The sequence below is a fragment of the Colletotrichum scovillei genome, assembly GCF_011075155.1.
Source record: "Colletotrichum scovillei strain TJNH1 chromosome Unknown Contig00005, whole genome shotgun sequence".
Taxonomy (NCBI): Eukaryota; Fungi; Ascomycota; class Sordariomycetes; order Glomerellales; family Glomerellaceae; genus Colletotrichum; species Colletotrichum scovillei.
The window spans coordinates 2,003,777-2,018,888 of record NW_023336263.1 but is presented as its reverse complement, the minus strand read 5'-3'; the positions used below and the strand labels follow the sequence as shown (position 1 = coordinate 2,018,888).

At 53.4% G+C, this 15,112-nt stretch overlaps 3 protein-coding genes across 3 annotated transcripts; all 3 read right to left on the bottom strand.

Annotated features, from left to right (window-relative positions):
- Nucleotides 1-27: 27 nt before the first annotated feature.
- HER10_EVM0008774 (hydroxymethylglutaryl-CoA synthase) lies at nucleotides 28-2,740 on the bottom strand. Its single transcript, XM_035478283.1, has 4 exons — nucleotides 2,035-2,740; nucleotides 1,678-1,780; nucleotides 525-1,615; nucleotides 28-460 (listed from the first exon to the last, which is right to left on the bottom strand). The coding sequence occupies exons 1-4, from the start codon at nucleotides 2,092-2,094 to the stop codon at nucleotides 323-325; spliced, it is 1,392 nt and encodes a 463-aa protein (XP_035334217.1). The 5' UTR covers nucleotides 2,095-2,740; the 3' UTR covers nucleotides 28-322.
- A 6,977-nt stretch (nucleotides 2,741-9,717) lies between these two features.
- HER10_EVM0009236 (uncharacterized protein) lies at nucleotides 9,718-12,177 on the bottom strand. The gene has a single exon (XM_035478728.1). It carries the CDS (start codon nucleotides 12,014-12,016, stop codon nucleotides 9,953-9,955), a length of 2,064 nt encoding a protein of 687 aa, XP_035334247.1. The 5' UTR covers nucleotides 12,017-12,177; the 3' UTR covers nucleotides 9,718-9,952.
- A 1,640-nt stretch (nucleotides 12,178-13,817) lies between these two features.
- HER10_EVM0006790 (uncharacterized protein) lies at nucleotides 13,818-15,102 on the bottom strand. Its single transcript, XM_035476366.1, has one exon. The coding sequence runs from the start codon at nucleotides 14,741-14,743 to the stop codon at nucleotides 14,024-14,026; it is 720 nt and encodes a 239-aa protein (XP_035334073.1). The 5' UTR covers nucleotides 14,744-15,102; the 3' UTR covers nucleotides 13,818-14,023.
- Nucleotides 15,103-15,112: the final 10 nt, after the last annotated feature.

The following is a 15,112-nucleotide window of genomic DNA, read 5'->3' as shown; positions in this document are numbered from 1 at the left end:
GGCACATGATAATCTGAGAGTGATGTGGCATGATTCAATTCATTCGTCTATTCTTCCAGCTTCATTCGTCCTAAGGGACGCTCAAATACGGCTATCTGGTCCGGTATATACAATGCCCCCATTGCGAGGTGCATTCCAAGCGCCGATTCCTCTCTCACGACAGAATCTTCGTCTGTCGTGGCCGGCGGCGTCTCTGTATTTCCTCCTCTGATTAAAGTACGTAATGCTGGCCATGCTCCTTCAGCTATCATGATGTCGCAGGATCTATGCAGCCACCTCTATTTGTTTCGCAATTCCAAGATCAAAAAAGTCATTGTCGGTTTCATGCCTTGACGCTGTAGGAACGCTGGAACTTGTCGTTGACCTTCTCCAGGTAGTATGTACCGGGGGTGATGGTTGAGGCGTCACCCTTGGGGGTGAAGTCCTTCTGGAGGTGGGCCTGGTGACGGAGGTCGCAGAACTGGAGAGATGTTGTCAGTAAATTTTCACTTGGGGGCATTGCATTGGGGAAGGAAATTGCTTACAGCCTCGTAGGTCTCGGGGGCAAGCTTGGTGCGGGCCTCGAGTCTGGCGGGAATATCGAGAACCTTGGCGAGAGGAGTGACGTCTCCGTTGATGCGGAAAGACAGGAAGCTGGCAGCCAGACCGGAGCCGTAGCTGAAGACACCAACGCGCTTGTCCTTGAGGGTGGCAGCGTCAACGTAGGAGAGCAAGCTGGCAATACCGCCCCAAACGGAACCGCAGTACATGTTGCCGAGGAGAGTGGCGACCTGGGCACCGGGAGCGACTCTCTCCTGGTACTTCTTCTTGGTGAGACCCATGAAGGTCTTCTCGACGACCTTGTCGGTCAGCGACTTCTCGTAGTCCATATCGCGGAGCTCAGGGGCGACCTCGGCGAAGACAGGTGAGTCGGCATCGGCGAGGTAGTCGTGGTAGAGCAGGCGAGCGTACGACTTGGCGACGAGCTTGCAGTTAGGGGCGTGGAAGGAGAAGTAGTCGAATCTGTCAAGGCTGGTCTTGGGGATCTTGGACTCTCCGTTGGTGGTTCCGTTGCCGTTGGCGTGGCCGTTGGCAGCCTTGGCGAGCTTGGCCTCACGCTTGTTGTACTCGCGGTAGGCAGCATCCAGAGCCTTGGTGTAGCAGGTCAAGGAGTAGTGACCATCGACGTAGGGGTACTCGCTGGTGAGGTCGGGCTTGTAGAAATCGTAGACGTGGGACATGTAGGTACCACGCAGACCGGGCTCCAGAACAACGGGAGCGTTGGGGCCAACAAGCATGGCGACTGCGCCAGCGCCTCCAGTGGGGCGGGCGTTGCCCTTGGCGTAGAGGGCAATGTCACCAGCGACGACAATGGCATCACGGCCGTCCCAGGCGGAAGACTCGATCCAGTTGACAGAGTTAAGGAAGGCGTTGGTACCTCCGTAGCAGGCGTTGACAGTGTCGACACCCTCAATGTTGGTGTTCTCGCCGAAGAGCTGCATAAGCACAGTCTTGACGGACTTGGACTTGTCCAGGAGGGTCTCAGTGCCGACTTCGAGGCGACCAATGGAGTTGGTGTCAATGTTGTACTTCTTGATCAGGTTGGAGGTGACGGTCAAAGCGAAGGAGTAGATGTCTACAGAAAGCGCGACAGATTAGAGCAAGCACCGGGTTTAGGGAGAAGCAGGCGGAGCTCACCTTCGCGGTCGTCGCAGAAAGCCATCTTGGTCTGGCCAAGGCCGATGGTGTACTTGCCGGCGCTCACGCCATCGAAAGTCTCAAGCTCGGTTTGCTCGACATACTAGACGACGGGAAGCAAACAGGTCAGCACAATGCTCTCAGAATCTTGTGAGAGCTTCAACAAGGAGCGGCTATTTGACCCGCCCGAGCCTGAGTTGGGAGATTGAGGAGGGGTAATTCTCGCAGTGCTGGCGTGTGGATTGCGATTTCGGCGCTGAGGGGCAGCGCGCGGATTTTTTTTTCTCTCCCCTTTCGCTCTCCCTTTTCCAGCAATTTGGCGGTGGTGGCGCAAAAAAAAAGCATGGTGAGACCAACCTGGTTGGGGAAGTAAATTTCGATGGCCTTGATGCCAATGTTCTCAGGTCTGGAAGCCATTTTGGGCGGCGCGATCGAACAGACTGTGATTTTGGGAGAGTTGAAGTCTACGAAAAGATTGAAGAGTTAGCCAGAAAGACTTATTTTTGAACTCCCAGACACCATTCACCGCCGTTTCAACGCGTCTGGCAAACAGGTCGCCAAAGGTGCCCAACGTGCAGAATCAGGACAAGGATGTTCCAGCACCAAGGAGGGGACGGGAAGAAGAGGGGGAGGGGCAGTGAATTCGGGCCCAACGCACCTATTGGTAGAAGGTGGTCGTCTTTTCCGAGAAGGACCAAAGTGTGTGTTGGAGAGAGTTTGAGAGAATGAGGAGGACGAGGAAGGAAGAGTAGGTGGGAGTAAGAGGAAGAGGAGGAGGGAGGAAGCTATGAATGAGAAGAAATCAGGAGAGGGAGGCAGTGGGTAAAAAGATGTTGGGACGGAGACGAACGGGAGGCAGCAGCAGCAGCAGTAACAGCAAGAAGAGGGTCCAGAGGTCGAGGTGGTGCCGTGGTGGAAGGGGCGTTTATCTTTTTTTTATTTTAATTCTCTTCTTCTGTTTATTCCCACAGCTCTGCAGATGATAGGAGCAGACTAACGGCGGCATAGGCAAAAAAAGGCACGGGGGAGTGATTTAATATTAAATCCCCACTGACGTCGCAACACACCATACAGCCAGACCATTGACCAAGGGCGAAAACGAGCTAGGTATCCGTTGAAGGGTGGGATCATAGTCATACTCATACACCACAGGTTCATGGTCCATGGTCCATGGAGGGAATGGATGTACACCCGACTACTTCCTAGACGCGGGATGGGAGGGGACTGGTGCTGCGAGTACAAGTTCTGGTCTGAACTGCTGCGACTGAGACTGGAACTGGACGCGCATCAACAAGTAGCAACATCCCAGGCCAAGTATAGCCGTTCGCTGTCCGCTGTCCGCTGTCCGGCGTCTACCTCGGACAGAAGAGACAATTCACTCACTCTCCCCGTCTGCATTACCTTCCCTGGACAGTAACAGTAACGAGACGCCCGAAACCCCCAATGGGAAAGAGCCCAGGAACGAACACCGGTGGCGGCGCAGACTGACAGTGTGCGACCTGGACTTGTGTGACAAACGGTGGCTTGGGTTGGGGAAGAGGGAGTGTGCGGGCTGCGCGCGCAGTCAATTCGGTGCAATGCCCAGCCCGATCCAGGTTTCCGAAGATTTATCCCTCCGAATGAGCGCATGTATGTATCCGTACTTGGTCTTGCTTCAAGCTATCTGCGTGCTGATCTGCCTGTATAACTCTTCTACTGCGTATGCCGGGTCATCTGCTTTGTGGTATTCTCGACTGAACAATGTGATGATGTTGCCGTATTCCGAACAATTAAGATTGGAAGCCAGGACCCTTGAAGACAAGGTACCTTACGGAGTACTGCTATCGTTATCATGCTTATCTGGCGCTGCGCCAACGACCCTTCCCTTCCTCTTCTCGCCTCGCCTCGACTGCGGACTCGGCGCATTCGCAAACTTGGCGTATCTCTCTTCACCTCGGTCTGCACTAGCACACGTTTGCCTTGGCGTTGAAGAATTCTCTTGTTTGTTTTAGCAGCGGCATGACGAGGTGTACAAGTAGCAAACGTTCTCTGTAAGCTAAGGTAATTAGCAGCTCGCTACATACCCAGGTGAGGCGAGAGATCAACGACATATCGCGCCAGGGAAATTGAGACACCCGACAACCCTGACAAGCCAGTTGGATGGTCTGTTGGGCCTATTGAGTCGGCTGCCGTGTTTCCAAGCTCGTCAAAGATATCTGGTCGGTACTGTTGTACCTATCGCTTGAGCTGAAGCTTTACACAGCAACAAAACATCAACACAACGGAAGAATAGAGGACCCCGGTAGGCCTGGTAAAGTAGATAAGGTTGCGACGGACCCTGCGTCCGGAACGCAGTGAGGTCGTACAAGCACAATGCCAGACTGACAAGAAACATGCAGGAAGAAACACACTCGTGGTGCTGCTGCTGAATGATTGATGGATCGAGTTGGAGGGGGACGGTGCTCTCTACTGTGTGGGCGGGCAGGTACCGTACCTCACCACCTCACCTTCCGTTGCGCGCCCGGTGAGAAGGAAGCAAATCTTACTTACCTATGGTACCTTACCATCACCACCAAAAGATGGGAAATGGCGTTTCCCAGGCCCGCCCTCCCTCACCCCTCCATCCATCGGTACGTACCTCCCTGGACATTTTCGCATCGCATCGTCTTCGCCCACCTCATTCGGAATGCTTGGTGGGGTCCAAGTACAGTCAAGCGGGGCCGAAAGCCAAAAGGTACCTTATCAATCTGCCCCTCCATCAAAGGTACCATTTCGATGGATACTTTCGAGAGGCAAGTTCGACTTGCGACAAGTACCCAGCTGTACCTTGCTGGGCTCTCACACACACTTTTCTCCATCGGAGTGATGAAATTTTCAAACAGACGAAAAGAGGCTTCAGTCCTGCTTCTCTGCTCAGCTTTGGCTCAGAGCTGGATCGCTACCTGGCCAAAGCAAGACGGACGGCATCTCGGAACGAAGCGTTTGATGCCTGTCTATCCGACTGTCGCGGCATCAGCCTTGCATGACGGATAGTGCCCTTATTGTAAGCAAGGAAAGTATCTGAAAAGGCCACCAAAGCTTTCTCAAGACAGCTCAAGCTCGTTTGCACTGAGACATGGAAACGGCTCAACGTGGTGAGAAACTTTTTCCCCCTCCAGCCCCGCGGTTACCCCCTTCCGTACCTTGGCGTCGCCTGTCTCAAGTACGGAGGTATCTGACGTAAAGCATGTGAAGTGACAAGCAGGTTGGCAGGAGTCAGGACACGGAGAGATGCAGAGATCGAGGTACTTGATAACATGGCAGGCCTTGTACTCTGCTTCTAGTGCTCCGAGAATGCTTCGTGTTCCATACATTGAGGATCCACTGGACCGGGCCGCAGACGCTTCTTGAGGCCAGCAACGCGGCAATTAGAAGCAGAAGCATGCTGCATGCCATGGCAGCCAGAAGAAGTTCAAGGGTCGAATAGGCTGAACAGGCGGTACAAATCAGCCTTCCGAGGAGCGCAATCGGCAGCCTTGAGGCGCTTGTTCGTTATTCCGTTCGTGATCTTGGTCATTGAAGCAGGAAATCAATCCAAGTTCAGGGGACCAGTTGTCAAACAGCAACTCAAGCTCGAACAATAACAAGATTCATTCGTCAAGCGTCAGTTCGAAGTCTCTCAGGTAAAAAGACCCCGTGCAATTCTAGCGGTTACTTGTCGAGCAAGAAAAGTTTTGGTAGGTCATGGCATCTTACGTCAGGGCATTGTTCGCTCGCCTCTGCCCCTCATCTCTCACTCTATCACGGAAGGCGAATCGCATGACCCCGCCAGTTGCGGAAAGACTGCGGATACTCTTGGGCGCTTTTCTGCAACGACGGCAGCTGCAGAGAAGAATTCTTTCACTCGGCGGCATATACTGCGCAGTAAGTGCGCCTGGCTCCTCAGGTTCCCGAACTTGGCCAGGGCGTCATCCAGGATGAGACGTTGCGCTTGCCCCGAGGCGTGCATCCAGAATTGCAATTGATTTGGTAAAGTCCTGGTTGGGATTAGCGCCTTCTGCTCGTTGACGATTCATCGTTTGATGGCTCCATCTTCAACAACACCACGGCCGTCTCTGGCGTTGACTCGCTAAGCTTGTTCAGTTTAGCTTGATGCAAAACGGCCATGCATCCCGATATTGACAGTTCCAATTTGCTTTCCGCCGACAAGAACTTGCCTAGTCGTACTACCAACACTATCACCAAGCAGCTAGAGCGAGCACAGGCACAGGCACGAAAGAGTCTTATGGGAACACAAAAAGGCACAGGCACATGCGTCTGACTGCAGAACTGCAAGGGCAACAAGCAGCTTACCAGGCGTGCTAGGGTAGCGGAAGACTAAGGGTGACAGGCAGGCCAGTCACCAAATCACCGCATCGCGGAAACTCCAAACACAACTACGGGGCTTCATTCTCACCACCATAACCCCGTGTCATTGGTGATGGTGTTCGCGTCCATCGTGGCTGAGCTTCACGTCCTCGCCCTACCCACGTTAGAGAGCAGGTGAAAGGCCCGGCCAAAATTCTGCAGAGATCAGAGACAAGCGAACAAACTAATTAAGACTCTCAAACATTTAGTTCGTGCCGCATGTGCGCATCTCGTCAGCGACAAGCATGTGGACAATTAGACCCTTGTGCCACTGGACGATTTCGCCTCGCCAGACGCACATCGATACGTAAGAAGAAAGAGGGAATAAACAAGAAACGTGAGACCTTTTCTGGGGATCACATCCTTGCAGCCCATCTCTCTCCCACCAACCCCATACTCTGAACTCCGACTGAGTGACTGGCCATTGCTACTCCGTAGATCGACTGCGACCCAGGTATGATATGGTATGGCATCCCACGCTTTCGACCTCGCATCGCCGCGTCGGTCCTCCGAACGATGGCCCCTCCCGGCGGATATCCACAATGGGACCGCCCCGCGTAACGACATGTCACAAGCAGCTGGCGGCTGGCCCCTTCTCGCAGTCTTCTCTTCAGCCTCGAACTCCGAGGCTCTTAGACCGAGCGTAACAACCATCACGTCGTCCAAGAAAAAAATTCTCTTTTTAACCCCTCGTTCTTCATGCCCTGCAACCCGAACCGCACCGCACCGGTCTCGCATCGGCCCTCTTGCCCAGGTTTGCATGGTCCGGCCCCTCCCCTTAGTTTCCAGTTTTCTCCAGGTTGGGAATCGTCGCCATTCCTTTCGCAGCGATCAAATGTACAGCACGGCAAGGCAAGGCAAGGCAGAGGCGCATGCTCGGCACGGACATGGACATCTTTCATCGTCTGAAGATCTTGCCCTTGAAAACTTTCAGATGTATTGTGTCCCCGTTCTATTAGCTCGGGAACCGCATGCATCTAGGACACACCCCATCCAAGGTTTATCGAACCATTGATGATGACACTCTGCCTTAGCTGGCCCGCTTCTCTGCCGTTGAGACCCTAGAGTTGCATCTTGCCCGTTTTCCAGTGACTTGCTTCCAGAAGCCTGCTACGAAGGCATTGTCAGCATTCGCCTTCCAAACCTTCAGCGCAGACTACAAGTGTAACTCAACACCACTATCTGTGAATATGATCAACTCAGCATCCTTCCTCTGGCACATACGACCATACCCATTGGAAAACTCGGGATCCCGTCCGCTCTCCCATAGATAAGCCAATGAGGGCCGGATTAGTAGTTGGGTCGGTGACGACCAGCGAATACCTGGTGTTGTATGTTTTTTGTGTTTTTGTTTAGCTATTCTCGTGATACATCATTTTGTAGGCAGTGTTGTCCCCTCTGAAGCAGCAAATCTTACCGCACATCTCATTGAATTTTCCGCACATACTCTAGCAGTCCTTCAGGCTTCATTGATGAAGTTCGTCGAGAGTAGTATGACTGTATGTTGTCTAATTATCTCTCAGACGCTGAATATTCCAACTCGAAATGATGGCAGCGCTCAGTCGACTGACGGATTTCACCCTCCTTGATCCTCACGACCGCTGAATTGCCCTCTCGGTTCGCTAGTAATGTTTTCATTCTTTAGGAATTCTGTACCGAACTTCATCAGTCTCAAGCCTCCCATACAGACCTCCCTCAAGCTTCTGTGGCTTCTCGCTGCTCTGCGCTCCCTCCATGTAGATTTCATCTCTCTTCCTTCCCCTCAGAAGATGAAACAACAGAGCGGGGAGAGAATCTTTCAGCAACGGCGTCTGATTAATCCAAGACGACATTCTTGCGGAATAGGGTCCGTCCCGGCGCCACTTCTGCCACGGAAACGGTGAACCACGCCTGTCGCGTTACGGTTGTCCCCGGATTCGCTGCTGCACCCTTGATCGTGAGAACCGCATCCCCGCCCCTAGTGAGCTTGGGGATGTCAGGCCGGTACAGGAGGTGCTACATATGCATCGGTCAGTTTGCCTTCGCTTTGTTAGCGGCTCGATTTCCTGGGCGTTCTCCGTGCTCGGTCTTGACGATATACTACAGAAAGCTGGGCCAGCCGGTCATCACTGTCCTCGTGAGTTTGTGTCTGTCTCTCCCGGTCGAATGCCTCGAAGATGTCGATATCGTAGGGGTTGTCCTTGCCAGTGTCGATCCTCTGGTGGAACTGAAGGAAGGATCCGGCGACTGTGGCGCTTCCGATATTCCAGTATCAATCAGAAGTGGGCGGCTTCGACAGGCTGGCATCCGGAGATGAATGCTGACGCTCCGGCGTCTTCGCCATCGGCCCATGTGCGTTACTATGGAGTGGACGAAGAACGTCATGACAAGAGATCTTAGTAGATAGAGGCGTAGGCAGGGCCGTCCATTGATATTTGTATACAACTCGGAGTCAGCTAGTCATCTTATATAGCGTCCTCACGATAAATAAGCTCGTCCGTCTACGTGCTGTACATAGAGTCATTCTTGCCCCTATTATACTCCATCATCATCATATGGCCGTCTGAATATAGAAGGATCCTAGATCATGTAAAAAAACGCGGACTACGTGTGATTATAAAGCTCAGAATGAAATAGCAGCCTGGTAGGAATTGCACAAGTCAGCCAAGCACTGCCATGATACGTTGGTCACAAGCTAGATAGGCTTCGGTTAAAAAGCAGGTAATTACGCACATCACTACATTTAAGCCCAACGTCGCCGTCTAAATATCGACTCAACATCACGAGGGAACAGACCACGTTTACGTATATACGAAAGGGTCGTTCGCGCATGAGACGACGGAGATATAGTCAAGCCTTCTCTTGACAGGTATAACATTTCGAATTGTTATAAAGACCTCTGGCAATATATCTCACAATGTTCTTTTCTTTCATCAATGTATCGTACCTCTCAACAGATCTGTGATACAGAATTCATATCCCCCCCGCTATGTAGTTTGCTTGCTTGCTATTAGTGTTAGGTTGGTCGATGAGCTTCCCGCCATACTAGACGATGTGTCCTAAGCAGAGCCATTAAAGCTCTTTGCACCGCGTCAGTATATAGAAGGTTAGAGAAAATAGCAAGACGAGCACTAATCCGCGGTGGAGCCGGAAGTGATGAACGCGGTTTGTGTAAGAGGGTCGTCTGCAACTTCACTTGAAAGAACATATGGAATGATTTACCTATTTGCGTACTCCGAATGCCGCTGCGGAATCGAGAAACGTGGTCTAGTTTTGTATACAGCCTGTCAGAAACGCTCTGCTGCATATATAAACAGCGATGCCCGAAGAAATGGTGATACTGAAGTTTTGGTGATTCAGTAGAATGCTGCCGGCGAGATGAGTAGTTTAGGTCAATGACGATATCTTCAGGCTGGCCGGATACGCCCACCCTACAAGTAGGATTTAGAGGAGACGAGAGTGTTCCAGCTACTAATTTATACCTCTAAAGTCTAAATCGACTAAGCCGATGAAGTGACTAAGCACACAGTTGTCAGTTGTTCATGGCAGTCATTGTGGTGCTAGTCAAGACGTTAATAGGTACGAAGGCTCCTACGTCTAGCCAACGTTGACAAGATTATTCACTTTGTTCAATGGCCTAGATGGTTCGGTGACAGTCACAATCTTACTGTATCCGTGTTTATGGCTTGTTTATTGGCCTATTGTTCTACGCTAGAAGATGGACATTAACCATGCCTTTCTCTCTAGACTTGATGAAGTCAGAATGAAACCCCTTAAAGATGTAACGCTATGACATGGGATCGCAGTCCTCCTCCGGATCTCCCCATCTAAACCGGCCGCCCGGACGCCGGTTAATGCAAAAGAAGAAGTATACAGAAACGGCAAAGAAACAAGCGCCTCAAATAAATTGCAATGCAGGGTTCCAGCTTTCTCAAACCTCCACTGGAGTACCGTAACCCGAGTCTCGCTTTTGCGTGACATCCTCAGCCCCGTGCTCGGCCTTGGCCCCCGAGACCACGACCGGCTCCTCCGCCGTCTTCTCTTCCGAACCCTTGGCGGGGGCCTCCGATTCCGAGCCGGAGCCAGAATCCGAGTCGGAAGAAGACGAATCAGAAGAAGCCGCCTCCTTCTTCTTGTTCCGCTTACTCTTCTTCTCCGCCTTGCGCTTCTTCTCCCTCTCCTCCTTACGCTTCTCCTTGGCCTCCTTCTCCTTCTCCTCAGCCTCCTCCTTGCGCTTCTTCTCCTCCTCTTCTTTCTGCTTGGCCTCGGCCGCCCGCTTCTCCTCGGCGGCCTTGAGCTCCTTTTCCTTCTTCTCCTTGCGCGTCTCCGTCACCCACTCCGCCGCGCCCGCGACCGCGGCCTCGGCGCTGCGCTTGTGCTTCATGAGGTACCCCTGAATCTCGGCGGGGCTGAACTCGTGCGCGGGGATGCGGGCGACAAAAGTCTCGGAGAGGGCCTCGACAGCGGCGACAATTTCTGCGGTGCGGGCGGCGGCTTCCTCGGCAAGCTTTTTCTTCTTCTCGTCGTCGTCGTCCTCAAGAGTGTCACCGACCAGTTGCTTGTGCTCCTGGAGGGGTTGAGTGGCAATGTCCTCGTCGCCCTCGAGAGGTGCGTAGATGGCACGGAAGATGGCACCAATGATTTCGCCGTCGGCCAAGGTGAAATTTACAATCTGGTCGACGCGGCCGGGGCGGATGAGGGCCTTGTCGAGCTTCTCGACGTGGTTGGTGGTCATTATCAGAACGCGGCCCTCCTGGCTGGCGACGCCGTCGAGGATGTTGAGCAGGCCGGACAGAGAGAGGCGGCCGCTGGTGTTGTTGGCGCCGTTGCCCAAGGTCAGCTGGCCGGGCACCATGTCGCCTCCGTCCTTGGCGTCCGCGGCATCGTTGCCAGTCCCAGTACCGTTCTCGCGGGTGTGCGTCAGGCCAGCGGTGTCAATGTCCTCCAGAAGAACCACGCACCGCCGGGGCAGCTCGGCAAAGAGGGTGGCCAGGTTCTCCTCGTTGGCTGAGATGGAGCTCAGGCTCACAATGTAGATGCGCATCTTGAAGAAACCGGCCAGGGCGAGCGAGAGCGAGGACTTGCCGGTGCCGGGGGGACCCGTCAGGAGGTACCCCCGGCGCCAGGGGATGCCGCGGTTGGAGTACCACTTGCGGGTTACGGGGGAGAGGTAGTCGGCGACGTCGTCGACGAGCTCCTTCTTGGTCTTCTCGTTGAGGATGACGGTCGAGAAGGGTCGGGAGGTGCGGGCCATGCACCGCTGCCACGTAGGCTCCGTGGTGCCGGCGCGGGTGCTGCCGCGGTAGATCATTGTCTTTTGCGAGTCCTTCTTGAGGTACTCTGCGCGGGCCTCCTGAAGGAGCTCCTTGGGGACCCAGGGGTTGCGGCCGAAGCACGAGAGGCTAATCTCCTCGCGCTCGCTGACCACGAGGTAGGAGGCCTGCTCGCGGTTCTGGCTGCGCTTGAAGAGGAGCAGGTGACCGCGGTACCAGAACGAGTGGCTGCCGAAGCTGGGGGTGTAGGCGAGGGGCTTCTTCTTCTGGCCCGAGATCTCGACGAGGCCGCCGTCGGAGGACTCGTCCGACTCCTCCTCTTCGTCGTCCCAGCGCCAGAGGAACCAGGAACGGGAGCTCAGGTTGGTGTTGACAACGAAACGCCGCGAGTTCTTGGCAAACTTTTGGGCGGCGACCCAGGACATGAGGATGTTGTAGATCTCGTCGTCGGTGCGGACTTCGACTGTCGACATGAGGTGCTTCTCGACCTTTTCCCAGAGGTACTCGCTAAAGTACCTCCAGGCAAAGGTGGCGCCGCCGCAGAGGATCACTAGAGGGATGTAGACATTCAGGTCGATTCCGAGGTACTTTTGGAAGGCTGTCGTGAAGACGCTGAAGCCTGGGAAGAAGAAGTCCAGCAGTGCCAGTTGGGGAGGAGGCTGAGCTATGCTGGATGAGGTGTTGATGGGGTCGGCGTAGCCGGTATCTGTGATTGTGTCCATTGTCCGCAGAAGCTGAGAATATGAGGCCAGCTCGAGGGGAAACAATATGAGTCTATGTTATACAATCGGTCTGGTTGGGTTGAGATATCTCGTTGATAGTAGGAGGTAAGACGGTTGAGATGCCTCCTCTTATATATTGTGGAGCAGGAAGACAAGGAGATGTCGAACTATTGAAGTGTGTGAAATCTCTAAATCTTGAATGTGCGAGACACTTGCTATTTTATATAGTCGAACTACAGAAGAAGATGCACACCCATTCCCTTGGGAGGCAACCACGTCAACGAGGCGTTCGTGATCACAAGTCTAGCCAGTTAGGCAGGGGTTTCTGCAACCACCACATGCAATATGCGGGCAAGTTTGCCGGAACACATCACACACCAATTGGCATAGCCGGCCCAGTAGATCCAGGTCGTCAGCACATGGGAATTGAGATGGGTCGCTGAGGCCGCCTGTAACAGAGAAGGCGTGAAAAGCATGGTTTGAGTCACTCCGGCTGCGCTAGGATAGCGGTGAGGTAGGGAAAGTCGTAAAAACTAAGTCCTGTTATAACCTTGAGGGGCATTTTTTCTGGGGAACAAGGACTTAGGACTTGACGCTAAATGCTAGGCAACATTTGCTGCCTGCGGCTAAGGACTCTTGCGACTTGTAAGGCTGAGTGAGGAACATGGAACCTGGTCTGGGGAAGAAGCTGCCGGGCTCTCTTGGATGGCCGGAAATGCGCGGCCCAAGGTCTAAGGTGGATATGGGCGAGCCACTTAGCTTTCTGGAATGAAATCTGGGTTAAGTAAGACAGCTACGTTGTTGTTTCTATGCAGTCATCAAAAGTATGGGGATAGATGAGTGGTTCAAGTGAAGGTGGTCCTCGTGAGCCAATGGGGACAGAAGTGTAGGAGTGAGACCTGTGTCTACGACAAGACGAATTCGCTTGAATTGGGTTAACCAGACGTTGATTGGCTTGCGAAACGAGCCTTCCACAATGATACCTACCTAGTACCATGCTGCGGTAGCTTTCCTGCACGACAGATCAGAAGTGGCGGAGGCCGAGGGTTGTTTCTTCTATATCCAAGTACTGCAGTTTACGATCTGCCAACTGAGGAAAAGGATAATATCCACTATCCAGAATGCTACTCCATTGCGGCTGAGAAGCAATTGCTGCACAAGTTGCATAGTCGGAGATGCAGGATCAAGACAACTTGGACGGGGTGCACCGTGAAATGCGGGATTGAGGCCAACTGCGAAGTCTGCGTGTGGCTGTGGTCCAGACCTCCAAAGAGCCGAGGGACAGCGCAGACGCGCTCAGCCACACTCGAGCTTTAGCTACAGCGGCTTCCCCGAATGACGCAGGACCGGTAGATATCCGCATCGAGGCCGTTTTCCTCACCTTTAGTTCCGTCTGCCGGTAATATAATTCATCGGGAGTTTGCTTAAGATGACATCACTGCAGGCATGTCGCCGTTGTGAAAACTCCAATTTAAGCTGTGATCAATGATCCATTTTGTACGTCAGTCTCGATTCTCACGGGCCGCCAATGGTCTCGACTCTGGGAATTGCTCCAATTGAGGTATATCAAGATGCACGTCAATATGGGGTTAGACAAAAAGAGCAGATCGTAAGCAGAGTCGCCGCCAATTGGGCGTGGGCATTTGAAGCAATGTTCTGGCCAAGTGAATAAACACGTCAATATTATAATCTTATTCTCCCGTGATATCATCAATAGTAAAGCAAGATACAGACATCATGATTCATTATACGCCCTCCCCAATTTCCTTGAAGGTTCTGTTCTCTCCCTTCGAAAAATGTTCTGGGTACAATCGGAGGGGAAGGGGAGCCTCGTAGTTTGTATGTGTGTGAGTGTGTTTTTGTTGTCGAACGCCAACATCGATCATTAATCGAAGCCCAGAAAATAAAAAGGAACAAACCGCCTGCCCGTATGTCCGTACAATAATCGTGACCAAGTAAGAAAGAACACACAGTCTCTCGGAGACTCAGAGACTAGGGACAACAGACTCAATCTGCCCAATCGTCGTATTTGCCAGGGTTGCCAGGGAAGTGAGGACCACCACCGCCTCCGGCATTAAGATCCACAAACCCGGGATCACCACCCCCACCGCCGCCGAAGGCTGCCGCGGGAGGAGGCTGGTGATACCCCGGATCCACATCGAAAAAGGCAGGCTCATCATCGTACATGGGAAAGCCAGGTCCGGGAGCCATACCGGGTGGAGGCGGAGGCGGCGGGTGGTTGAACGGAGGAGGGGGAGGGGGAGGAGGCTGATACGACACCGGCGGCACTGGGAACCGATGCCGGCCTCCGCCCGAACCTCGCTGCTCCCTCCGGAGCCGACCGCTCGATCGGCTACTAGAGCGGGAGGCGATCTCGGAGATGCTGTCGTCCCATTTGGGACTGACCCAGGCGTAGGAAATATACGACGCGTCGCTGTACACGCTGCCGCCGCCGTCGTCGTAGTCCCAGTCCTCTTCGTAGTCGCAGACTTTAGTTTTTCGCAGGGCCAATTGCTTTCCGGGGGGAGCGCCCGTCGTCCACTTCATAAAGGAGACGGTCCAGTGATCGCTCTTGATGTTGGAGTGGGATATCTGGGACGACCTGGACTTTTTGGAACCGCCCGAGCTAGAGGATGATCGGGAGGACGACCGGGAGGAGCTCCCGGATGAGTAACTCGATACGGAGGCTGCGTCGTCAAAGCGGTGGTGCTGATGTTGGTGAGCCATGGCTGATGTGCGTTTTGGGAACGATGAGTAAAACTGAATTGGGTTGTTTGAGCGAATGGGTTGCGAGAAGCAGCAAGCAACAGAAGCAGCAGCAACAAGCTTTGCGTATAGAGAGATGCGAAGAGATGAAGGAATACCCCTGGTATGACACAGTAGAACTTGGGAACAAGTTGCCTGAGCCGGTACCCTTACTGGTCAAGTACGCAGCAGGAGAGTTTTGCTTCACCACCGAAGAAGAGACGGAGCAGACAACGACAAGCGAGCTTTGCACAGACAGTCGTCCGGGATGGGGCTTGATCAAATACTTATTGCACTCGGCAACGGGGGCATTGCAGGCAGCGTCGGTTGAGCAATGCCTACAGAGGTCGT